Consider the following 27,720-nt stretch of genomic DNA (forward strand, 5'->3'; position numbering starts at 1 on the left):
CCATACCGGGTAAGATGGTGGAATGCCTCATCAAAGATAGGATCTCAAAACACATAGACAAACAGGCCTTGCTGAGGGAGAGTCAGCATGGCTTCTGTAAGGGTAAGTCTTGCCTCACAAACCTTATAGAATTCTTTGAAAAGGTCAACAGGCATGTGGATGCGGGAGAACCCGTGGACATTATATATCTGGACTTTCAGAAGGCGTTTGACACGGTCCCTCACCAAAGGCTACTGAAAAAACTCCACAGTCAGGGAATTAGAGGACAGGTCCTCTCGTGGATTGAGAACTGGTTGGAGGCCAGGAAGCAGAGAGTGGGTGTCAGTGGGCAATTTTCACAATGGAGAGAGGTGAAAAGCGGTGTGCCCCAAGGATCTGTCCTGGGACCGGTGCTTTTCAACCTCTTCATAAATGACCTGGAGACAGGGTTGAGCAGTGAAGTGGCTAAGTTTGCAGACGACACCAAACTTTTCCGAGTGGTAAAGACCAGAAGTGATTGTGAGGAGCTCCAGAAGGATCTCTCCAGACTGGCAGAATGGGCAGCAAAATGGCAGATGCGCTTCAATGTCAGTAAGTGTAAAGTCATGCACATTGGGGCAAAAAATCAAAACTTTAGATATAGGCTGATGGGTTCTGAGCTGTCTGTGACAGATCAGGAGAGAGATCTTGGGGTGGTGGTGGACAGGTCGATGAAAGTGTCGACCCAATGTGCGGCGGCAGTGAAGAAGGCCAATTCTATGCTTGGGATCATTAGGAAGGGTATTGAGAACAAAACGGTTAGTATTATAATGCCGTTGTACAAATCGATGGTAAGGCCACACCTGGAGTATTGTGTCCAGTTCTGGTCGCCGCATCTCAAAAAAGACATAGTGGAAATGGAAAAGGTGCAAAAGAGAGCGACTAAGATGATTACGGGGCTGGGGCACCTTCCTTATGAGGAAAGGCTACGGCGTTTGGGCCTCTTCAGCCTAGAAAAGAGACGCTTGAGGGGGGACATGATTGAGACATACAAAATTATGCAGGGGATGGACAGAGTGGATAGGGAGATGCTCTTTACACTCTCACATAATACCAGAACCAGGGGACATCCACTAAAATTGAGTGTTGGGCGGGTTAGGACAGACAAAAGAAAATATTTCTTTACTCAGCGCGTGGTCGGTCTGTGGAACTCCTTGCCACAGGATGTGGTGCTGGCGTCTAGCCTAGACGCCTTTAAAAGGGGATTGGACGAGTTTCTGGAGGAAAAATCCATTATGGGGTACAAGCCATGATGTGTATGCGCAACCTCCTGATTTTAGGAATGGGTTAAGTCAGAATGCCAGATGTAGGGGAGAGCACCAGGATGAGGTCTCTTGTTATCTGGTGTGCTCCCTGGGGCATTTGGTGGGCCGCTGTGAGATACAGGAAGCTGGACTAGATGGGCCTATGGCCTGATCCAGTGGGGCTGTTCTTATGTTCTTATGTTCTTATGTTTCATTTAGGGTGCAATCCTAACCCCTTATGTCAGTGCTTTGCAGTACTGACTTAAGGGCAATGCAGCTCTGAGGTAAGGGAACAAACATTCCCTTACTTTGAGGAGGCCTCCGTGAGTGACACCCAACTGCAGGATGCAGCACACATCCCATTGGCACCGCTATGGCAGTGATGGAAAGCACTGACATAAGGGGTTAGGATTACGCCCTTAGTCTGGTATGCTACTTTGCCGAAAATAACAGCTTCCATTTCCCACAACAGACTAACAGCATAACTCCATTCATGTTTACTTGGAAGTAATTCCCACTGTCTTCTGTAGGATTTGATATTAGATAAATCTGGGTATAGGACTGTAACATCAGGCCACACTCCTATCCTTTTCTGGGCATACATTTAATTAAACTCAATGGGGCATACTACTGAGTACAGGTTGAGCCTCATTATTCGTGTGAGTTCCTTTCCAAGCACTCACTGGATGGCAAAAAAATGCACTATAGCAAATCAATTTAAAAAACAAAGTTTCTTTGCTCTGGTGATTTAAAAACAGCCTTGCTGACCTTTGGGATGTAAGATAAGAGTCATTAAGAAGATAATCCATCAATCAGTTGTCCTCCAAGGGCTTAGAAAGAAAGGCTCTTCACTCAGCCCCTCCCTTCACCAATGCAAAGTGATCACATTTCTGTGCTCAGGGGGAAGGGAGGGGTCGCCTGGAGAGAGAAAGATTGATGGATTGTCAGCCCTCTCTCTCTCTCATTAAGGAGGCTATTGTTAAAGGACTGTTCAGTTTTTTAAACTGATTTTAAAGGGGTGCATTTTCCCCTTCTCCAGCGATCAGCACACTCCTTCTAATTTGCAGTGGCCATTCATGTTAAGTCAAATCCATGTATAAAAAAATCAGTGTATAAATAGGCTGGACCTGTACACATGCATAGGGTTGCACTTTCTATTTCTGAATAATGTTTAATCCAGAAATGCTTCTTAGAGTTCTACTGAAATGCATGCCCTTTCTTTTCCAAGGCAACTGTAAAGGGATTTTGTGAGTATGATGAGTTTAGAAAATTAGGTATGTCTGGTGTATTAAAGATGCTGAGATTGAGAAAATACAGCAGTTCAATTGGCATTAGATTGGAACATTCATATGATACTTGAGTCTCTTATCTAGTAAACAAGTTATGAAATATGGTAATGGAAACTCAAATACTTCAAGTTCTGAACAGGCCCAACACAAAAGGAGGGGCAAAATAACCAGACATAAATTGAAATGAGTTTTAGCCATTTGTTTTTACAATATTCCATGTACCCTTGTATACTTACATTAATTATACAAGTATTTTCTCAATTGTACAGTTTTCAGCAAAAGTATCCATACCATCCTTATGCAATGGGGGAGATAAGTTTTGAAAATGTTTAGAATGCTGCACTATTAATTGCAACTACTACATGAGTAACACAAAAGGTAGCTAAACACAGTGTATTGTGCAAGTCCCATGACCATGACTGGAAATGACAGAGAGTGCCACAGAGAAGCCTCAAGAAACTCTGCTTGGCAACAAATAATGCCTGCTCTGCTCTGCTCTGCTTCCTACCTATTACCATGGTAAGAAATCTGAGGGGTCACAGATGTCTCTTCTAGTCTGAGATTCTGTACTCTGCTGCCTTCTCCAAGGTGGAGGGGAAAGCAGGGAGGAGAAAGAAAGGAGAGGTGGGAAACTGGACTTTCTTAGTTTTCATCTGAAATGCTCAAGCACCATCAACAATTTTTTGAGAATTTGACTTGAGCATTCAAAAATCTCAGTTAATTTAAAGGGGGGCAACCCAAAGGCAGCTTGTCTATCCCTCCTATTTTAGACCTGTTGAATGTATCTCAATGAAAAGTTTCACCAAATGTTAATTCCTCTCAGGATACAAGTTGAGTATGCTGTAGTTTGTCCATAACAAAGAATGCTATTTGATGGCTAATATGAACAGCTGAAGCAAAACTAATCTTGTCTACATGTCTGCCCAAAGGCCAGGAAAAGGCATCTACCCATCAGCTCACTACAGGTATGCCTATACCATCAAGACTATAGTGTGCTTAGGGCAGACATGCTGCAAAAACAAACAAACAAACCTGGTTGAGCAGTTCAGAATATTGGGTTTAAGAGGTGTGAACTGGCAAAATGTAGGAAGCTGTGCCTTGGTAAGTAATAACAATAACAGCAACAGCAATAATATAAAGCTCCTAGTACCCAACTCAATAAAATGTACTTATGTTTAAGACAGGTAGAAGCTGATGCAACCCAACACATGGCTTTCTTCTAAGCAAGGCACTAGAAAGTTAGGACCCAATCCTATCCAATTTTTCAGCACCAATGCAGCCACCGTGTAACCCCAAGGTAAGGGAACAAATATTCCCTTACCTTGAGGAGTCCGCTGTGACTGCCCTACCACCACAGGATCCTATGCATGCCCTGTTGGCATGGCTACATCAGTGCCAGAAAGTTAGTTAGGACTGGGCTCTTAGACTCTTTATCTAGGGCAGAATCAAACTGAACCATCTTGCCTGCCAGGGTAGGGCAATAGCTTTAAATGCAGCATTTATACTGCTATGGCTTAAAACAGATGCATAGGATCACACTATCCATCATTAGTAAGGAGCTTGGCACTCATCTTTACCAGTATTTTTCTAAATTCCAAGCTGATAGTCAACTTTCAACAGCATTAAAGTCAGAACTAATTTATGGTTACCTTCTGTTTATTCCCTATTTGGCCCAACAGCATGCCTAAACCCATGATTTAAAAAAAAAAAAATACCAAGCTCTTGTGTTAAATGGTGCATTCATTGCTGCTAGTTACACAAATGTTTTGATTACATTTCCTCAGGCTCAAACTACAGACATTTCAGAGTATATACTTAGGAAATTGCAGGGAGGTGAGTCCACATCCTGAACCATGACCTGTGTTTTCTTAAGGCTGATCATCAGTCCAAAATCTTGGCAGGCCTTGCTAAAACGATCCATGAGCTGCTGGAGAACTTTGGCAGAGTGGGTAGTGACAGCTGCATCGTCGGCAAAGAGGAAGTCACGCAGACATTTCAGCTGGACTTTGGACTTTGCTCTCAGTCTGGAGAGGTTGAAGAGCTTTCCATCTGATCTGGTCCGGAGATAGATGCCTTCTGTTGCAGTTCCAAAGGCATGCTTCAGCAGGACAGCGAAGAAAATCCCAAACAAGGTTGGCGCAAGAACACAGCCCTGCTTCACTCCGCTTCAAAGTCAAAGGGGAGATGTCAAAGGGGTCTGATGTCAAAGGGGTCTGATGTGGAGCCATCGAAGACAACAGTGCCCTTCATGTCCTTGTGGAAAGATCTGATGATGCTGAGGAGCCTGGGTGGACATCCGATCTTGGGGAGAATCTTGAAGAGGCCGTCCCTGCTGACCAGGTCAAAAGCCTTCGTGAGATCTATGAAGGCTATAAAAAGTGGCTGTCGTTGTTCCCTGCATTTCTCCTGCAGTTGTCTAAGGGAGAATATTATATCAGTGGTGGACCTGTTTGCTCGGAAGCCGCACTGCGATTCTGGATAAACGCTCTCTACAAGTACCTGGAGCCTCTTTAGTGCAACTTGGGCAAACAGCTTTCCTACAACGCTAAGGAGAGATAATAATAATAATAATAATAAACTTTATTTGTATCCTGCCCTTCTCCCTGAAAGGGACCCAGGGCGGCTTACAACATGTAAAAACAATTTTAAAAAATGTAAAAATTTTTAATGTAAAAAATGTAAAAATTAAATGTAAAATTTAAATTTTTAAAATGTAAAAGATGCCATGGTAGTTGTTGCAGTCACCCCTGTCGCCTTTGTTTTTGTACAGCGTGATGATGTTTGCATCCCTCATGTCTTGAGGTACTCCACCTTCTCTCCAGCAGAGACAGAGGATTTCATGCAGCTCATTGACGATGATCTCTCTGCAGCACTTTAGGACTTCAGCAGGGATGCTGTCTTTTCCAGGTGCCTTGCCAAAGGCAAGGGAGTCCAGGGCCACATGAGGTTCTTCTAGGGTTGGTTCACTGTCAAGCTCCTCCAGCACAGGCAGGCACTCAATGTTGTTCAGCGCTTCTTCGGTGACTACATTTTCTCTGGAATATAGCTCAGAGTAGTGCTCCCTGCATTACACCTCCCTGCATTACAATCTCTGCGCATGAACTGGAGGTTGTCCATGACTTTGTGTACCTTGGCTCAACGATCTCCGACACTCTTTCTCTCGATACCAAGCTAAGCAAACGCATTGGTAAAGCACCTACCACGTTTTCCAAAGAGAGTCTGGTCCAACAAGAAGCTGATGGAACATACCAAGATCCAGGTCTACAGAGCTTGCGTCCTGAGTACGCTTCTTTACTGCAGCGAGTCATGGACTCTTCGCTCACAACAGGAGAGGAAACTGAACGCTTTCCACATGCGCTGCCTCCGACGCATCCTCGGCATCACCTGGCAGGACAAAGTTCCAAACAACACAGTCCTGGAACATGCTGGAATCCCTAGCATGTATGCACTGCTGAAACAGAGACGCCTGCGTTGGCTCGGTCATGTCGTGAGCATGGATGATGGCCAGATCCCAAAGGATCTCCTCTATGGAGAACTCGTGCAAGGAAAGCGCCCTACAGGTAGACCACAGCTGCGATACAAGGACATCTGCAAGAGGGATCTGAAGGCCTTAGGAGTGGACCTCAACAGGTGGGAAACTCTGGCCTCTGAGCGGCCCGCTTGGAGGCAGGCTGTGCAGCATGGCCTTTCCCAATTTGAAGAGACACTTGGCCAACAGTCTGAGGCAAAGAGGCAAAGAAGGAAGGCCCATAGCCAGGGAGACAGACCAGGGACAGACTGCACTTGCTCCCAGTGTGGAAGGGATTGTCACTCCCAAATTGGCCTTTTCAGCCACACTAGACGCTGTTCCAGAACCACCATTCAGAGTGCGATACCATAGTCTTTCGAGACTGAAGGTTGCCAACTCTGACTTAGGAAATTATGTGGCACTGGATACATCATATTGGGTAGCTCTCCTCACCATCATTCAGCATTATTCCTGGAAATCATCAAACAAATTCTGCCTGATTTTGGGGTAAGGCCACACAGCTCATGCTTGCCTTTGACTTCATCTTATTTACTATACCACTTCCTAACAATGCCATATGTTAAAGAGAAGGTGGGAAGAGGTTAATTTGAGTCCAGGATTGCTGTTCTTTTGGTGAAGAATTTGATTTTCCACCATGAACTTCTGCTTACTTGTGAGTCACACTGGTGTGTCCCCCCCCTCCCAGAATTGGCCTCTTTAACACAGTTCCTCACCAATAAAAGATTAAACCCATCTGTCACATGCCACTGTCAATTTCCACCAAGGGAATGTCTGAAACAGCATTAATTTACATATAAGAATTTTCTCTGCTACATGATTTTAGTACCCTATTTTCTTGCAGCGGAACTGTGCCAAGTCAATAAAGCAGCAATTCTCCCATTCATTGCTTCTATCATTTATACACATTCAGAAGTCTGAAATTCAGTTCTAACATAAGGTACATCAGCTATAATGTTATGTAGTACAGGATTTGATGGTGGTGAAGTCTGTGGCAGTTACTGGTTAAGTTATGTTAATGTCAAAGAAGGATGAGGCTGTGTCCTTCCCTTCTAAGCACTGTCCTCTCTCTTAGGACTGTGTAAGCATTACAGGTCTACCTCGTTATCCACTGGGGGTTCTGCTCCAGAACCCCCAGTGGAATTTAAAAAAAATATCAGTGGATACCAAATCAGTGGATACCAAATCAGTGGAAAAATAGCTTTAAAGACCCACTTCTGGGTTACTCCATTGCTCATAATTTCATTTCATTAGATTCCATTATTCACCCCATCCTAGTGGCAGAATACAGTATAGCGTCTATACCAAGGCATTCTGGGGTGAGAATGGAGGAGCAAGAAACCAGGAAGTAGGTCTTTAAAGATATCTTTAACCCTGAGAAACTTGCAATAGGTGCAGTTTAACAGCATGAAGGCAGGAAATTTAATGTTTAAAAGTGGATCCCGGTATCAATGGTGAGTCAAATCAGTGGAAACCAAACCGGAGGATACCACCTATACTTTCACAAAGACTGAACATGCATACAGGGTGGGCATGATTGACCCAGATTTTCCTGTATATGCAAGTAAAGACTGCACAGCCTCTCTCTCTCTCTCTCTCTCTCTCTCTCTCTCTCTCTCTCTCTCTCTCTCTCTATCATAAACTTATAGCCTAGAACAGGGGTCTCCAAACTTTTCGGCCAGAGGGCCACATCAAATATCTGGCACGGTGTTGAGGGCCGAAAAAAAATTTAAATATAAAATTTATTTAAATAAATTAGGGATGGAACTTAGATGAGTGAATAAATGAATGAATGGAATCATTCATTCAACCTCTCTGACCCTTGAACACCCTCCAGATGCAACCAGAGCATAGTTCCAGTCATGTTTGGCCAAGTGGGCCAGAGGTTTTCAGGGGACAAGAGGCTGGCCACGGGCTGGATAGAGGCTTGCTGTGGGCCGCAGCTGGCCCCCAGGCTGGGGTTTCGAGACCCCCGGTCTAGAAAATGATGCTCAGTGGTACACAGCATCCATAGGACAAGATCAGTCTGTCATCTCTTTACTCTTGGTTCCATTATCCATTCATTTGATCTTCAGTATATCTGTGCTGATGATTTAGAAGTCTATTGTTCTTTAAGAGACTTCCTTCCACCTTCCACCTTCTTTCATCCCAGTCTCTGCTGCATTCTCTTATTAGGCCAATACCCCTTTTTCTCAACTTTGTCATACTAAGCTATCTTCTTGGCTTTTTCAACATATCTTTTTCTGGTTCAGTTTGTTCCTCTCAAATTTAGAATTCTGGAGTGTTTTTAAAATTCTTCTCTTTTATTCTCATTTCTGGAAGAGGGGGGGCACTTCCCTTACTCTGCTAGTTAGCATTCCTTTCAAAATGGTCTGCTGTTCCCCTCCCATACATGTCCCCATTATCTTTCTTTCTGCAGGATGAAAAGCAGCTTGACAAATTACTATGAGAGGAGTGACCACCACAGAAAGGACTAAACTCCACTTTCCACATTCATTCTTCTTTCAGCAGTTGCTTTTTGTTTTTAAAGTCAGGACATTTCCTGTGACACTCTTACCTATGCAGGGAGATGACTAGGACTCAAGTCACAGTGGGTGCTAGAAGACCTTAACAGGCTGCAAAATACTATACTTCGGATTCATTGCTTACAAGGCTGTAATTTATATGCAGTTTGCAAAGTTTACTTATTAAACAGTAATCAAATTTAATACTAATGAAACATCAATAGCATAATTATGTTAACTAGCAAGATTTCCTCCATAATACAGAGTTCAAAGAGGTGACTAGAAACTTCCCTAAGATGACTGCAGATGTCCTTCTGCATTTCAAGTCAAGCTTGAACTGTACGGTGGCCCAGCACTGCCTATGGCAACACTTAAAGAGCTGTCACCTCCAGCTAATCACAAAGCACTTCTTGGGGGGATAAAAGACATCATCTTGCAAACTGCTCAAACATTTACATTCACAGAAGCCAGAAAATTTTTTGTGAAGAAAAAAGCTCTCCCATTATTTTCAACCATTAACATAATGAGCAGTCCATTATTTTCCGGAACGAAGTTTAATTTGGGAATAAAGGGCCAATAAACACGTTCAGCTTCTCATTATAGCTTTCCCTTGAACTAGCTTAATTGGACTTTTTTCCCTCATTGGCAAGTTTGCTGAAGTTTCATGGGCAAAAAAAGAAAAACATTCTCTGCGTTAAGTTCTCTGCGTTAAATTGTGTCCATAGCTATTGATGCTTTTAAAATGCAACCACTCTTCTTATTTACATATTTCCTGCATTAGAGATGTAAGATCAGCTTTTCCTCCTCATTGCCTCTTGTGCTGCTTTCCAAGCTACCCTACATTGGTCTTGGGGGCTTTGCAGTAGAACAACTCTCTATCGATGAAAACAAGGTGGATGCAATACAAAAGATGAGTCACTGTGGTCTAGTAGCTAGAGCAGTGGTTCCCAAAGTGTGGGTTGTGATCCCCCATTGGGAACATTGGGAGCCTTGAGATCAGACAGAGCTCGTTGCAGCTGTATGGAGGGTTGTGGAGGCTGCTACAAGTCTCCAGGATCCCTCCTGAGGCTGCAGGACACACCCAGGTATGTGGAGATGTCCAATGGTCCCCACAGTGCCATGATCCCTGTGGCGTTGTTGGGGCTACCCCCCTGCTCCTGCCCTGCCCCTGCAAGTACTCACAGCAGTCCCAACATCCAAGTAGGACTTTGGAAACCACTGAGCTAGAGTGCTGAATGTGGACCTGGAACATATTCCAATCCCTTTCTCAGTCAGGATGTTCCAGGGTGAGCTTGGACTCAATCACCCTCTCTCAGGCTATCCCCACCTCACAGATCATGTTATATGAAATATGAAAGGAAAAAAAAAGGCCAGGAGCTCATCAGAAGCACAGTGAGATACAAAAGCTGATTAATTTAAAAAAATCTTAAAAATAATAACCAGAAATGCATCAGAAGCAAATATCCTGTGGGACCAATGCAAAATATTCCAAGTTATGAAACATCTATGTTAAAGATGCATTTTATGGCTAAAACAATGAAGTGTCTTGTAGCACCTTAATGGCTGACCAATTTATTTCAGCACAAGCTTTTGTGAACTACAATTCACTTCAACAGGTGCATGAAGTGAATCTTTTTATGGCTCATTTACACATGATATGTAGTTGTATGATTCTTTTTTCCTCCAAGAAAAAGGAAAAGCAACAACAGTTGGCTGGAACTGTGAGGGGAGGGCTAGCAAGAGAGGAAGGGTTGCTAACCTTTTCCTCTGCTAATCCTGTCTTCTCAAAAGTGAAGTGGAAGTGCACCTCCAGCTGTTTTCCCGTATATGGGGGAAAAGAGATAGTTCACCGTATGGGTACCCTTGAAGAGAGAAAAGCAGTCTGGCCAAATGGAGGAGATTTTGAGCTGACATCGGCCAGAGAAAAATTAAGCAGCCCCCTTCTCCTCCTGAACTACAGGTGCTTTTTTGAGAAACAGGCTAGTTAGAAGAAAAAAAGATTCAACTACAAGTCATGCCTTGTTATTCACTGGGAAACCCTAGTGGATTAAAAAAAATCGATACCAAATCAGTGGAAAAATAGCTTTAAAGACCCACTTCCAGGTTTCTTGATCCTCTATTGTTTCCCCAGAATGCATTGGCATAGACACTATACAGCATTCAACTACTAGATGGGGTGAATAATGGAATCTAATGGAATGAAATTATAATTTTTAACAGCACAAAGGTAGGAAATTGGATTTTGATATTTTTTTTCGTTGTTACAAGGCAGACCTCAGTAAGTCAAATCAGTGGATACCACATCAGTGGGTACTGAGGTCTATTTATTTATATTGATTTCTTTTGACTGCTTTTCCACCAAAAAGGCCTCTAAAATAGCATATATCACGAGATTGAAATATTACAATAAAATTACAATAAATATTACAAGAACAAAACTGTCAGTAAATACAAGTGGCACAGAATCAAGAATCAAAAGCCAAAGCAAAGCAATCGAGAAGGGAAACCAATATTTCAAACAAAAAATTCAATGAAACAAAACCGCTTTCAGCAAGTAGAGAAAGGCCTATAAAGTAGGAAAGCCAGACAGATAGACATAGCCTGAACACCACCCCCAAAAGGCACTGCCTCGTGGCTGCACCAGCCATAGGGTGGTCGGGCATAGAGCAAGGGGTATGCTTATGATCTCACTGACAGGCAGAAAGTGGCCCTTAAATAACCTTGGTCCTAAACCAGGACTAAAACCAAGTTTTTAAAACCAAGTTTTTCAAACCTAAACAATGGCTTCAAAACCAGGCATTTATTAGGCTCAGAAATAAATTGTGAGTCTATGCTGAGTGAAAAGCAATGGAGTCACATAATCTATGCTCTGGTCTCCTAACAGCAGTCTGGCTGCCACATTCTGAACCAGCTCCACTGGTTTTCAAACATTTTTCGAACACAGCTCTTTGTAAAGCACATTCCAGTAGTACACATAAAGGTTTTGGTTCTGAAACAGGAAAAGGAAAAAAGGTAGAGACGCTCATACTATAGCACATCGAACAAGAATGATAGACTACCACAGCATAGATATTATGCATAGGAAACTCTGAACAGCAGGTGGCATCTGAAGACAAAATAACAAGACTGTAAGGTTCAGCTTGTCCATTTCAGCTCAGTGAACTGTGCTATGTTTTCATAAACTTTCCCTACTTTCCCAAGAAATGCTTGTGCTCATAAGCTGCTTCACTTCCACTCAAGCTGTGAAAAGCTGCAACAAGTAGTGGGCACAACATATACAGTATATGAAGACCTTGCTATCCTCCCTCTTGCCCCTCAAAAGGGCCCTCAAGGTGGCTTTCAAAATAATTTCATAAAACCATAAAAACCCTAACAATGAAAACAATCAAAATAAAAACAGAAGCTTCAAAAAAAGGCTCAGACAATTGCAAAAGCAGCAAAGGTTCAAATTCAACAGAGGGAAATCAGTGAGAACTATTTCTTTAAAAGCCATGTTTGCCTATGTAGAAACCAAATATTAAAGAGCATGACTTCAGAGAGTGTGTTTGTTTAGCAGGCTTCCACTAATTCAGATGACAACATAATGAGAGTCATGCGTGCACAGGGTTCTCTTTTCTCTTCTACAAACAGGATGACACTCACAATGGGAACGATCTGAGCATCTATGGATATGTTCCTTCTTAGTGGAAAGTGAGAGGCACCTGTAAAGACAGAACTTTGGAATGTACCAGTTGCAGGTAGAATTGGACCATGGAGTCAGCTGCTAGATTCAGATACATTGCAGAATATCGTCAAACTCATTTGAACAATTCTCAAATCCACTCTGAGTCGTGCCCAGTAATGTGATGCATCTGCCAGTGCATTGTGATAAAAGAGAACAATAATATTATGCCACTTATCTGGTTAGCAAGTGAGCACCTTGCAAAGAGAGAAGAGTGTCTCCCGCTGTCACTTCACAGTCTGAGACTTTGAAAAGATATTCCCTTGAAGGGCAATTAGCTGAAGTCAATTAGAGCAACATGAAAAGCCACCTTAAAGGAGCTCCCCCACATGCAGTATGTTTTGGCAAAAGAATCTTTGAGCAGTAGCCCTTTATGAAACAGGTGTCCATATGTCTGATACATGGGCACTCTTTACATTGTGTTTATTGTTCTGTACATATGTGCTTTTTCCATGTGGTTGCTTTCACAAAGGCAAGCAGATATGTTTGGGACATTTGACAACTACATTTTTTCCTACCTGAAATATCTTTTTATTGGCTACCTTCAGAGGCATAAACCACTAGTATCTTCAGCTTCACAAAGCTCAAAGGCCACCAGGCTAAAGCTAATAATATTATTGCTATTTAAAAAATAATTTACATCATTTAAATAAGCCACCTTAGCAAGCCTGGCCTATCCATGAGACCAACTAAAGCAGTCACCTCAGACAGTAGACTGGTAGGGGCACCCTAAAAGTTATTATTTTGTTATTCAATAAAACATAATCAATGTAGCTTTGTATTAGATAATTCTGGTAATTCACATGAAATTAAGATAAACTACCCTCTTAGCTTTCCACTAGTTAAAATAATAATATTCATAATGATGATGTTCTTCAAGTTCCAAATAAAAGTATATGTTTGGTCCAAGGAGTATAGTTCTAAAAAGAAAAGCAACAAGCACAATAATCTGAGTGTCCATGGAGTACAGAACAAAAAAGCACACACAGCCTTAACTCATACTTTTTTGTGGGAAGGGCCACAAGGGCCAAATCCAGCCTTCTCCCCAACAGCAACTGACAGGATTTCATCTTTGTTTAAAGAGCTGCATGTGTGCAGCCCTGGCTGTTGGCTCAGGAAAAGGAGTAACAGATCTTTGTGAATATGATTTCCCATCCAGTCAGAGTTTTGCACACAGAAGCCTGCCATATGCATTATGCACAGTGTTCTGACTTGACAGAAAATATAGGGTTCTCAAACAGCCCAATCCCCTTTCCCGTCCGAAGCCTCCCAATCTGGATACAGCATGCACCTTTTTTGTGCAGCTACACCAGCATGGGGGGTGGAGGTAGATACGATTAGGCCATTTTTGCAAATATGCAAAAATGCCATAGTATTATCCACCATACTCCTGAGAAGCTACAAATACAATAACAAGTTACCATTTAAACCTGAGACTATTTAAGCACCTTACCATTTGCGCCTTTCAAGAATCTTGGTTTCTGCTCATTTATAGCACAAAAAAATTGTAGAAGTCATTTCAGGTTTCATAGAGTAGATTAAACTATAATGCACAGTTGTAAGACTTTCTATTAAGATCATTCAGGCAGAAGAATGCCTAAGTGGCAATTATAGCAGCCCTTATCATCAATTTGCTGGAATGTGGATGATTTTTATACAGGTTTTTGAAAAGTGAGAACATATTTCCAAATTATAGGAGCAGTGCTCCCAGCCAATCTACTGGTAGAACTATTATTCCATACTTAATACATCTGTTTACTGGAACCCTGTTCAGGAGATAGTATTTTAAATCAACCTTCCTTATATTGTGTGTGTGTACACGTGTGTGTACCTAGATATAAAAGAGCTGTAGCTTACATGACATTCTCTGTGAAATACATGTGGCGATCAGTGATAATCTACGATACATGGAGAGAGCGTGGCAGAAGGAGGGAGAACACTGACCTCCATTCCCATTGCCACTCACAGTGGATTTGTGGGCAGATAAATGCAGGGGTCGCTACTGTTACTGCTGAGTTTGCTGCAGCTGCATCAATGGGACCATTTTGCCAAGAGTTCCATGGAGCTGGCTTGCAGAAGAACATGGCTGATTCCTTAGAGCCCAATCCTCTGCACGTCTACTCAGAAGTAAGTCCCATAATAGTCAATGGGACTTACTCCCATGAAAGTGATGATAGGATTGCAGCCTCAGGCAGGTAAATTATTTGGAATTCACCTGCCTTCTCCCAAACTAGAACAGGCCATTTTTTTCCTTGCATCCCTCCCCACTGCAACCTACTTCCACATGTCAGGCAATGACATGCCACTTTAGATGTCTAAATGACTGAGTCCACCAAGGCTACTGAAGTCCACTAGCCATGAATTGTGTCCTGTGGTGTGTATTTGCATTTACATATTTACTGTCTTAAGAAATAGCCTATAATCTCCAATGTGCTTTTGAAGGGAAGTATGATAAAAACATTCTTAGCAGCAGAGGAGAGATTTAATTTTTTTCAGTTTACCTTTTATGTCATCAAAGAAGGAATGAATTCAAAAGCACCTTAATTAGGATTTTGTTCCGCCTCTAAAAACTGCAGCATGCTGTCAGGAATATCTGGAACGTTATATGAAAGCTAGAACACTTGTGGATACTTACTTTGCTTTTGCTTCTGCGTCCTCATATGCCTTGTTGGAAACATCGTCCAGGCCTCCAATCAAATGTTTGAATGAGCTGTAAAATAAGGGCATGTTTAAAGACAATGCCTCTAATACAATTAAGGCACTATAAACACTAATCAGCAAGGAACTTCCAAAACACATGAAACAAGACATAAAAATAGAAAAACAATAACCACTAAACTAAACATCAGTGATTGATACTTAGAATCATGCAAAATCACACAAACCAAGCTGATTTTAAGGATTGCTCTAAAGATTGAAATGAGTTAAGTGATGTATCTTTCTCCAGAGAAATGTTTGTGTCATCATAAATCACTTAACAAACGCTGTTGTTTCTTCTATTTTTCTACAACTGTTGTTTTCAAACTCTACCTTCTGGGACCCCTTTCCAAATTTAGTTGTCTACCTGTGCCAGTCCCACTGTATGATATGGGCAGGCTGGTGATCAAGAAGTGATGGAAAGTTAACTAAAAAAAGTCTGTGTATCTCTTTTGCTGGCACAAGTCCAAGTGGACCAAGGGAACATAGTGAGGCTGGGTGGGGGGGGGTATAGGATATTGGCAGTGCCATTGCCAGCAATCCGCCGTGCCCCCTGCCCTTCCCCAATATGCTTTTGGTGGCCCTGATCCCTACGCTGATCCTACCTCTCCCTGCCCATTGCTACCCCTGCTACTAATGTATCTCCTCTGGCAGTGGCGGGACATTCTGGTGCCATTCATGTGTGCTTGCCAGCCATTCATGCTGGTGGCCTTGTTGCACGCATCATTGCTGTGTGTACAGCACCATTGGAGACCGGCTTCTACTTACTGAATGCTAATTCCATCAGCAGAAAGCACTCATAGGATTGGACTGTTTCTTTGGGGTGCTTGCCAGGCCTGCTGAACTACACTGTTGCTTTGAATGAATACAGTGTGCACCTAGAACACACCAACTGTCTCTTGTCTATGGTCATTGCATGGGAATACGAATAGCAGAGGGCAAGCTGTCTTTCTAGCAGAGGGCAAGCTGTATGTCTGCTCTTACTGATCTTGTTGAAGAATATTGGTAAGCTTCTGAACAATGCAGTTTCCTGGTTTGAAAACCACTTCTCTGCCGTATCCAAGCAATATGATAAGCAATATGATGAACATATAACTCAGGCAACAATAAAAGCTGACACCAATTCAATCACAGCTTCCCTAGGGAAAATAAAAGGACCTGTTGTTTTGTGTGCAAAGAATTTTTTCAAAGATTTAACTTCCCCCTTCACAAAATTACAGTTCTTAGAGTCCCTGAAATATAGCTTCATGATCAGCAAACAAGCTTAGGTTTGCAATGCAGACATCAAGGATAGGCAAGTCAGGTGCATCTTGAGTCAAGTCTCAAGTCTCCACCCCTGTGACTTGACTTGAAAATTAGTCATAACAGGGGCACTTTCTGAGTCACCCAGAGCATTTTCACAACTCAAAAAGACTTGAGTCATTCCCTTTAAAAAGCCTGCTGCAGCTTTTGTGTATGTGTCTCGGTGTTCCTTTTAAACACTCCCCTGCTCTCTCCACCCATCCCAATGTCAGGTAGCAGGGTAGAATGCACTGACCCCTTCCCTTCCTTCCCTCCATGCAATTCCACACCAGCTGCAATGAGGGAACCCCCCCCCTTCACATCATGAGCATAGGATGGAGAGAGCAATAATGCATCCCAGCTCAGCAAGGCAATCTGAGAGCATGAGAGAACATGCACGAGACAACTGCTTGCTTCAGCTGCGAGGGACACAATGAGCACGTGAGGTGTGGGTGACTCTTTTTCAATCTTCCAAGAACGTCTCCCCCTGCTTCTACCTGCCTCCTGCAGCCCCCACCTTCTGCTTGCAAATCCACTTGTCCCTATGGGGAAAAATGGCTGCTCCTCTCCGCCTGCTTCTCCTGGAGATGCATACTACATCCAATGGATGCTCCAGAGGAGGGGACCAGAGGAGGCGCCTCCCCCCGCCTCAGATTCTATAGACATGCAGGTGCCTCAAGCCAAGTAAAATTGTTACTTTTGCAGAAGCTGCTACAATTTCTGCATCACAAGACCCTGCAAGTTTGTTTAAGCGCAAACAAAAAAAAGTTAAGCATTTTGCTCCACCCTAGCCCCTATCTCTGAACATAACATACCCTTCTGCAGCTGCTCCTTGTGCACACACAAATAGCTTCCAGATTGTTGCAAGAGATTTGGGCAGGTGAGATGGAGGCAGTGCAAGCGGTAGCCGTTGGTGGGCGACTTGAGTCACCCAAGACACTCACGAGTCAGGAGCCCCTGACTCGGATGTTTTGCAGGGTCTTCTAAGCACATGACTCAAGTCTCCATGAGTCAGCAAAAAGCAATGATTTTTGTGACTCGGATTCAAGTCCCCTGACTTGAGAGTCCATCCCTGGTAGACATGTCCTTCATGTAGTGTACCCCATTGTATCCATGGCATGTGCACTAGCGCATGCCCCACATGGATGATGTTGAAGGGCGAGAGAGCAAGCAAGCAAGCAACGAGTGTGCCATGCAGCCTTCCTCCTCTGCACTGCTTCTGTTTGAAATGAACAGGAACATTGCATGCTGGGAACAACCCTGCAGTGCACTGCAAACAGAAGCAGCATGGAGTAGGGAGGTTGCATACTGTGTAAGCAAAGGGATGTGAGGAAAGCAAAGGGTGCTGGGCTCCAAATCACCTCCCCCTGGCTACTTGGTGCTTCATAGGCACCAAGTAGGCAGGGAAAAGCAATTTGGAGTCATCACAGCTTTTTTCCCCTCTCTCTCCTATCCCTCCTCCCTCCAGCATCACTCTAAAACTGCAACAATCCTCTTCCAACTTGCTCTTAGTATGTAGAAGGAGATTGTCACTCTCAGAGGAGTGGCAGGCTGTAGCGGGCCAGTGGACAGACAGGCTGGAAGTTCATTCATTTGCTGCCCCTCCAAGCGTGCCATTCCACACCTCTGTTTCACACCACTGTTTCATGGCAAGGTTGGCCCTGCTTTCACAACTCTGACATCAGCCCTGTACAAGTACTGCACTGGTTATCTGGTGTCTGAAAAGACTTGCAAAGATTGGAACACCCTTCATCTTACTGCCTAATTTTATTTCTGTGTTTGGTCTTAATATTCGAAGAACTCTCAACCTGGTAAGAGTGTTAGGGAATTGTGTATCTCTTTTCTTGTGGGGAGAAAGTCACTGACCTGTACTATATTTTCCCAACGTAGCCTCCTCCCCTCCTACCACTTCATTTGTCCTGGAAAAATGGGGATTTTTGACTGTGTAGCTGGGGATATATCACCCAAATGGACATGATATAGGCTAGTTCACTTATGACTATCTCCCTGGATAGTCATGTGCATATACAGCTGGTAATAAGGGCTTGCTTCGTTCTTCAAGCTTTTGTAAGCATGTCTGATTTCAGATGGTTTCAAAGTATTACTAGTAAAGGCTGAAAAAGGCATCAGAGGTGGAGATAACATTTGCTTCTGGGGTAGGAAAAAGCAAAAGAAGAATTCTTCATAAGGACGGCCCTCTGGGGAGTGGAAACCAATATGAATGTTTCCCTGACTGAACTGATAAGTTATTGATGAGAATGGTATAATATGAAATATGCTCGGCATAGATTGGATCTTGGATGATTACTTATGATCCTATTGCCTATTGCAAAAGCAGTACATTGATTTAACCCCCCCCCCCATTTCTAAGCTCTTTAAACCATCGAAACAAACAATGCTGTGACATGTCTTAACAAAAGCAGTCTTATCTGATATCTTGGACGCCTTGCTCTGTATTAGAGCATATCAGTGAGTCAAGCAAACACTGACCGCTAAAGTATTTTTTAACAAACCCATAAAACAGATTGTAGGAGAAATCGCACATTGTAACCAGTGTTTTTGACATACAGAATTATATGCATCCTCATTGTCTTCTCCTGTCACTCTTTTGTGTTTCCTGCTTTACCTGTCACTCATGTCACATGTTTTAAAAGACACACACACAACTATATGATTAAAAAAACAATCAGTGCACATCATCAAATCATTATAATGGATAACTAGCCCTATATCACTTTAGAACAAGCATATCAGTCTCCATAGAACTCAAAGACAGTCCTTTAACTTGATATGCTGTTGAGTATGCAGATCATGTCCTGGGGATGAGCTCTTTCACTGAAAGTGGTCAATGCTCAGCCACAACTCTAATGAGGTTGCACAGCAGGCTGACTCAGAAAGTCCTTCTGTATCATTATAGGAAAGGTCTGGTTAATGCCTGGGTGTGTGACAACCTTTGAGACCACCATGTATGCCATCTCAAGTTCCTTGATGGAAGAAAGATGACATATGGATGTACTATACCGTTCATATATATATATATATATATATATATATATATATATACTGCAGCTGATTTATCTCATTTTTAGAATTAACCACACTCCCTTAGGCAGTAAATGTCATATGAAGCTGCTGCGGTTCATGTAGAGAAGCATTACTATCGGATGCAGCTGCCTTCTAGTGACTCAGATCATTTATCCATCACTCTTGTCTATACTGATTGGCAACATATCTGCAGGGCTCCAGGCAGAGGTCTTTCACAGCCCTACCTGGAGACGCCAGAGGTTGCATCTGGGGCCTACTACATGCAAAGCAGCTGCTCTGTTGCTAAATTACAGCTCCTCTCCATCCAGCAATCCAATACGTCAGACAGGGGTGTCTGCCAGCCCTATCTAAAATCTAACTGGAGATGCCATTGATTGAAGCTGGGACTTTTCAATGCTCCTTATAACAAGCATACCAGAAGGGGCCTAGCCCTCTTACCATTTGTATCACACACGCCCCTTAACTACTATTTTTAGAAAGTGATAGGGGAACCATAATTTCATTCACATGGGATTAAGGCATGGTTGAGGCATGTGGATTTCATCAAAAACACCCCTAATCTCCCCCCAATTTGAGAGCCGTGGATCTTTTAAGGGTACCTTCTATAGCTATAGAATATGTTCAATGAGCTACTGCTTCTCTCCCAAGACACTTCTTCCATGATTTGAAGGGGGGGGGGAATCTTTAAACTCTATCTTTGAACAGCACTGACTTCATCAACCTGATTGAGATGCATGGTGGGTCAGGTTTGTCGCCGAGAGGCCTGTAGTCAGCCAATCTGTGGGAGTCCGAACAAGCCTCAGAATTACAACATGTAAAGAAACACTGACTCCAGGAAATGCATTGTTCCATTAAGCGCATGTATCTAATTCCCATTAGATGTTGATGGTGCATTACTATGTGCTTTTTAAGTACTTGACTGAAAATGGGCTGAAAAAAGACCAAATATAGTGTAATTTTCTTTGTGCAATATCCTTGGAATACTATATCCTTTCCAACAATTCAACAATAAAGATTATAATAAGAAAGAAAGGCACCAAAGTTCTGCTAGAAAATCTAGTATAAAATAGATTTCATTTCAGCATTCAGTGGCTCATAACTAAGGCAATCACTTCTAATGTTCAGGAATCATTCAGTGTAATTGATATTAGAAACTAAGGGGCAGAACCCAGTACTCCTTCCATTGCAGGTGAAAGGGCAGGGAGCACAAGAGTGAAGCTCACCTCAGCTGCATGCCAGTTGCAGACCATTGCAGACCATAGCTCAGACTATGCTGGAGAGGCAGGCAGGCTCTTGAACTGTTACTGGATTTTGTTCTATTAAAAGACAGCCCCAGGAAGGCAGAGGGGATTTGAGATTGGGACGCGGTAAACATATTGTGCTTAGCAGCAGTTCATATATCTAGAGGTCAGGTAGACCAGTACACAATGGGCTCCTGGATCTAAGAACCAATATCTGGATTCAAGAGACACTTGGAACAAAATATGGGAGTGACTCTCCAATAAGAGCTGAATCTTCTGCACACGTTGGCATGGATTGCTTTCCCCAATGGCAAATTTCTTCTACCACTTACAGCCTGACTTTTGCCAGACCCTCTGTGCAGCCTGAGCGGAGTAATTTGGACAGCTGTTATTCAGGGTAGGGGGCTGCCACTGCCTCCCAGTGCCTAGCTGTGTCACTTAATGCTGCTGAATGGGCACTGCCTTTGGGAGCTGGATTCAACTGCCAAAGCAACTACAAACTCACTTTCTGGAGTAATTTTTCATACAATCAGGCTCTACAACCTGCCCTCTACACCCTAGATTGTTCCCTATGCTTTTTAATGTAATGCGTAATTTTCTGCAAATATTGCCATACTCATGAGATTTATATGGTTGTAGTATTATCCATTAATATGGCCCAACTAAACTAAAACCTCTTTTGAAAAGGGATTTGATTTCTCAGAGCTAATACTAAAATCTGCAGAATGCATTTTAAAGCTTCTTGTCCCAAACTGCTGGGATCTTTCTCCACAGCACACCCAGGTGCCATAATTTTTTTATCTGCAAGAGTTTGCAAACCAGTAATGCAGACTACATCAGGGAAAGGAAATGGGCAATAAAAACCAGAGGCCTCAGATGTGGGCCTAAGGGAACAGTGCACTGTTTTGAACTGAATTTTTCAGACGTTTTGAGGCGAGGCAGAAAAAACCTGGAGTGCCCTGAGCTTGCTGGATTCAGATTGCGCCATGGAAGTCAAAGCTACTTCTTCTCTGCCTTCCATCTAAGCTTTAGATTTGGAATAGCAGAAATATTTTCACAAGCTCACTAAGCATTTCCAAAGCCACCCCTGCAAATGTTGCTCTAAACTTCCCACTGCTTGGGGTAGCAGAAGCTACAGAATTCCATTATTTTTATGTACCATCCTGTGGAGTCAAATAAATGTGTACACCAATAACACAGTAAGTTCCATGGAAAAAAAGAGTGCAACAGTATAATTGAGTTCAAAGCAAAATGAAATGCAATTAACAAGGTAGTGTAGGAGAAACCCCCTTCTCACATACAAATATTGGGGCTATTTTCTATATGAATTCAAATAAAATAATTTGAATTGACCAAGATAATGTGTCTCTTACAGCTGGAAATGAACATAAAAGGGAAAAGTGTTTAAATTTAAATTTATTTGGACCAAAATGCACCATAGCAGCTTTTGCTTTTCAATCGTTCACAGATGTGTATGCCTATCAATTAGATAGTCATAAAAGTCTCTTATTTGAGATGTTGGAAAGACAACAATACAAGTCCTAACTGTATGGGCTGGAAAACTCAAAGTAATGCATTTTCTCTCAGAGTGTTTTGTATTGCTCAGGGCACATACGCTTGGTTCAACATTCAATTCTTGCCTAGTTTCATATTTATCATATTCAGATTTTGAATCCCTTTGTGAGGAATTAGCTGTGAATACTCAGGAGACAACTCCAGCTGTCTAAGGGCATAAATTCATTCCACTGTGAAGTTTTTACTGCTAAATAGGATGAATAACTTTATTGTGGAGCTAGCTGTTCTTCTGCAGTTGTCTAAGGGAGAATACCATATCAGTGGTGGACCTGTTGGCTCGGAATCCGCACTGCAATTCTGGATAGATGCTCTCTGCAAGTACCTGGAGCCTCTTTAGTGCAACTCGGGCAAACAACTTTCCTACAACGCTAAGGAGAGAGATGCCACGGTAGTTGTTGCAGTCACCCCTGTCACCTTTGTTCTTGTACAGCGTGATGATGTTTGCATCCCTCATGTCTTGAGTACTCCACCTTCTCTCCAGCAGAGACAGAGGATTTCATGCAGCTCAGTGACGATGATCTCTTTGCAGCACTTTAGGACTTCAGCAGGGATGCTGTCTTTTCCAGGTGCCTTGCCAAAGGCAAGGGAGTCCAGTGCCACGTGAAGTTCTTCTAGGGTTGGTTCACTGTCAAGCTCCTCCAGCACAGGCAGGCACTCAATGTTGTTCAGCGCTTCTTCGGTGACTACATTTTCTCTGGAATAAAGCTCAGAGTAGTGCTGCACCCAGCGTTCCATCTGCTGCGCCCGATCCTGGATGACCTCGCCTGTTGCAGACTTCAGAGGGGCAATTTTCTTCTGTGTTGGACCTAGGGCCTGCTTGATAGCATCATACATCCCCTTGATGTTGCCCGTGTCAGCTGCTATCTGTATCTCGGAACAGAGCTGGAGCCAGTAGTCGTTAGCACATCTCCTGGCAGCCTGCTGGACTTTGCTGCAAGCAGCTCGGAGGACCTGCAGGTTGCGCTCACTGGGACAGGCCTTGTATGCTGCTTGAGCTCTCCTCTTTTCCTCAATGACTGGTGTCAACTCCTCAGAGTGGGCTTCAAACCAGTCTGCCGTCTTGTTGGTCCTCTTGCCAAATATGGAGAAGGCGGTGTTGTAAACGGTATTCTTGAAATGTTCCCATCTGTTGGATGCGTTTGCATCGGCCGGGCCTGGAAGAGATTCCTCAAGTGCTTGTGCAAATTCCTCCACTTTTCTCTGATCCCGGATCTTGCTGGTATCAATGCGAGGTTTTCCTTCCTTCTTCGTGTGATACAGTCGCTTTGCTTGCGGTTTCACTCTGCTGCACACCAGGAAGTGGTCCGTGTCGCAGGCAGCACCGTGATAACTGCATGTGATCTTGATGCTGGGAAGGCTGGAGCGTCTGGAGAGAATCAGGTCGAGCTGGTGCCAGTGCTTTGATCTTGGGTGTCTCCAAGAGACTCTATGTTGGGGCTTCGTGTTGAAGAATGTGTTGCTGACACAGAGACCGTGATGACAGCAAAACTCTAGCAGGCGTTGGCCATTTTCGTTCATCTTCCCAGTGCCTAATTGACCTAAGCAAGTGGGCCACGAACTGTTATCAGCACCAACTCTAGCATTGACATCGCCGAGGATGAACAATAGCTCTTTTACAGGGATCTTCTTGATAGTGGTGGCCAGGTCATCGTAGAATTTGTCTTTGGCTTCTGCTGGAGACGACAGAGTCGGTGCATAAGCACTGATGAGTGTGACAGGTCCTGCTGATGACTGGAGCTGCAGGGACAATATTCTTTCACTTCCCACAGTAGGTGGGATGATGGATTCCAGCACAGTATTTCTGACCGCAAAGCCAACGCCATGTTCCCTGGTTTCGTTTGGTGGTTTTCCCTGCCAGAAAAATGAGAAATTTCTCTCCTTGACAGATCCGGAATCTGGCAGCCTTATCTCTTGAAGGGCGACGATGTCCATCTGCAGTCTGCTCAGCTCCATGTCGATGACAGCTGTTTTGCGTGCATCGTCTATTTCTTGCAGGTCATCAGAGAAGCCAGGTGTCATTGTCCTTACATTCCAGGTGCCCAGTTTTAGGGCAGGAGTTTTCTGTTTTCTGTTGCATGGTGCAGAGTTGTCGATCCGCTTGTCGGTTTTCACCCTAAACCCCATGCACCCCATGAGGTTAACGGACCGTGGCGAAGCAACACCTTACTGGCTGGGGACTGCCCAGCTTAAGGCGGGCGGTAGCTGCCCAATGAGATGCAATGATCTCTCCCAAAGTCGGAAGCAGCCCCTGGCGTCATGCTCTATGCCAATCGAGCGAAGACTTATAACCGGTAAACAGCCACTCTTTATAGCCTTCATAGATCTCACGAAGGCTTTCGACCTGGTTAGCAGGGACGGCCTCTTCAAGATTCTCCCCAAGATCGGATGTCCACCCAGGCTCCTCAGCATCATCAGATCCTTCCACAAGGACATGAAGGGCACTGTTGTCTTCGATGGCTCCACATCAGACTCCTTTGACATCTGAAGTGGCGTGAAGCAGGGCTGTGTTCTTGCACCAACCTTGTTTGGGATTTTCTTTGCTGTCATGCTGAAGCAGGCCTTTGGAACTGCAACAGAAGGCATCTATCTCCGGACCAGATCTGACGGAAAGCTCTTCAACCTCTCCAGACTGAGAGCAAAGTCCAAAGTCCAGCTGAAATGTCTGCGTGACTTCCTCTTTGCCGACGATGCAGCTGTCACTGCCTACTCTGCCAAAGATCTCCAGCAGCTCATGGATCGTTTTAGCAAGGCCTGCCAAGATTTTGGACTGACGATCAGCTTAAAGAAAACACAGGTCATGGTTCAGGATGTGGACTCACCTCCCAGCATTACAATCTCTGCGCATGAACTGGAGGTTGTCCATGACTTTGTGTACCTTGGCTCAACGATCTCCGACACTCTTTCTCTCGATACCGAGCTAAACAAATGCGTCGGTAAAGCAGCTACCACGTTTTCCAGACTCACAAAGAGAGTCTGGTCCAACAAGAAGCTGACGGAACATACCAAGATCCAGGTCTACAGAGCTTGCAGCCTGAGTACACTTCCGTACTGCAGCGAGTCATGGACTCTCCGCTCACAACAGGAGAGGAAACCGAACGCTTTCCACATGCGCTGCCTCCGACGCATTCTCAGCATCACCTGGCAGGACAAAGTTCCTAACAACACAGTCCTGGAACGTGCTGGAATCCCTAGCATGTATGCACTGCTGAAACAGACGCCTGCGTTGGCTCGGTCATGTCGTGAGAATGGATGATGGGCGGATCCCAAAGGATCTCCTCTATGGAGAACTCGTGCAAGGAAAGCGCCCTACAGGCAGACCACAGCTGCGATACAAGGATATCTGCAAGAGGGATCTGAAGGCCTTAGGAGTGGACCTCAACAGGTGGGAAACTCTGGCCTCTGAGCGGCCCGCTTGGAGGCAGGCTGTGCAGCATGGCCTTTCCCAGTTTGAAGAGACACTTGGCCAACAGTCTGAGGCAAAGAGGCAAAGAAGGAAGGCCCATAGCCAGGGAGACAGACCAGGGACAGACTGCACTTGCTCCTGGTGTGGAAGGGATTGTCACTCCCGGATTGGCCTTTTCAGCCACACTAGACGCTGTGCCAGAACCACCTTTCAGAGCGCGATACCATAGTCTTTCGAGACTGAAGGTTGCCAATATATAGCTGTTCTTGGACCCTGCACCACTAACTGGAGAACAGCATGAGTTTAGAGGTTGGCCATTCTGGAAAGTCAGGATGGTGTACTGGTTTGGGAATTGGACCTAGACCTGGAAGAAACAAGTTCAACTTCCCACTTCAGCCATGAAGCTAAGCCTGGGTGACCTTGGGCCAGTCACTGTCTTTCAACTTCACCTACCTTACAGCATTGTTATTAGGATAAAAGGAGGTGGGAAGGAACTATATATACCACTTTAAGCTCCTTGGAGGAAGAGCAGTATAAAACTGAAAAATAAATAAATGTGCAGGCCCAAGAGGGTTGCAAATGTGCCGTAAGGCATGTTTGCGCCTCCTCAAGAGTGGGCTGGGCTGGCACAGGGATGCGCACCAGCCCACGGAGGCCGCTGACCTGCAATGGAAGGCTTGCATTGGTTGAGCTTGGTCGATGCAAGGATCTGGGGAGGGCAGGGAGGAGGCAGGACGGACGTGTCCCGGGGCAGGGGAGGGAGGGTAGAGGGTGGCCCCAGGGGCAGGCAGGGAGCAGGAGCAGGGCTGGGACTTGGCAGATATGCCAGCTCCTAGCCCCTATTCCTGAGCAGCGTGGAGGGGCTGCAAGCCACTCCTCTCTCCTCGGACTTATGTCACCTCCTGAAGTGGCACACGTCCAAGGAGACCCATTGGGGCTGCAGTGGCTTACCCAGGGGTAAGGGGAAGAGTTTTCCCTTACCCCCAGTTGAGCCACTTTGGGCTCCTATCTTGCCCTGGATGCAGCGCAGGTCTCCTGGCCTGCCTGTTCCAGCACAAGAAAGGATTGCGCTGTAAATCACTCACTCTCTGGCCAATAGGTGCTGCATGTTACAAAGCACTAACATCCCTTGAACCCTGAAAGAACCTTGTGAATTTAAGTATCCTTTATGGGCTGAGGTAAAAAAAAATATATAAGTAATTTCTAGTGCTGATCCACCTAAGATATGGCTAGTTACATTTTTTTCTCACTCATTTTATGTCACTCTTTGCTGACGTAATCCTTAAAAAAAGTTTGAAGGAAACACTGCCTTTATTAAAATGTATGAAACTATAGAGCATAAAAACATGGAGGTAAGCCCATGCCGCATAAACATGAAATGCCGTTTGGGATTTCAACATGCAGTGAATGTAAGTGTTCAAGATGAGCAGCGTATAAAACTGACAGAAATAGGCGCCGGCTATTGAAAGCAGATGGAATAAGTAAGCCAATAAAAACTGAATAAGAGAATCTGGCAAAGTTGTCCTATAGTGACATAAAACTAGTGGGCATATCCTTTAAAAGAGTGATAGATACTCCCTTGAATTTGACAGGACATACTAAATTGTAACATGACTACTGCGCAGGGTTTGCAATAAATTTGACAGTGTTTGGGCAACAGCATCATCTCATGTCATTAACTATAGTGCGATTTTAGGCAGACAGCTAGTTCTCTCTGCCTAGTAGGCACCATAAGAATGGGAGTGGGGGCTGAGAATGGGAAGGTGGGTCATCAGTGTGCACTTCTCCACCTCAGAAACCAGACATAAGGAAGTTTATGGATACATGTTAAATGTCAGCCTCCCCCCCCCCCCCAGTTCTGCCACTGAAAACTACACTGGACATTGAGAGGCCGAGCCTGTCAGTTCTATAATGGAAGGTTTTTCACACATCAGTACTATAAAGCACCTGAAAAGTAAGTTGCTCAGAGGGACTGTGAAGCTCTGCATGTGAAACAAAGTTGCCATATTTTTTCTATGTAATTTCCATTTTGAACATTATAGAGGAGCCACAGTAAGAGGGCTTCTGCAGCATCTCATCATAACGTCCAAACCAATCTCAGTGACAAGCTCTGAACCTGCCTGCAATTCCCTCCATCATGAAATACACTCTGCTAAACCTTGCGTCCTATCTGAAA

At 44.0% G+C, this 27,720-nt stretch overlaps 1 protein-coding gene across 2 annotated transcripts in view; it reads right to left on the reverse strand.

Moving 5' to 3' along the window:
• PRKG1 (protein kinase cGMP-dependent 1) overlaps window positions 1-27,720 on the reverse strand; it is an 837,851-nt gene that overhangs the window by 85,887 nt on the left and 724,244 nt on the right. For both annotated transcript variants that reach the window (XM_066620308.1, XM_066620307.1), the window contains exon 9: window positions 14,938-15,012. In XM_066620308.1, the coding sequence (XP_066476405.1) occupies window positions 14,938-15,012 (75 nt within the window). The remainder of the gene's footprint in view (window positions 1-14,937; window positions 15,013-27,720) is intronic.

The sequence above is a fragment of the Tiliqua scincoides genome, chromosome 3, assembly GCF_035046505.1.
Source record: "Tiliqua scincoides isolate rTilSci1 chromosome 3, rTilSci1.hap2, whole genome shotgun sequence".
NCBI classification, from domain to species: domain Eukaryota; kingdom Metazoa; phylum Chordata; class Lepidosauria; order Squamata; family Scincidae; genus Tiliqua; species Tiliqua scincoides.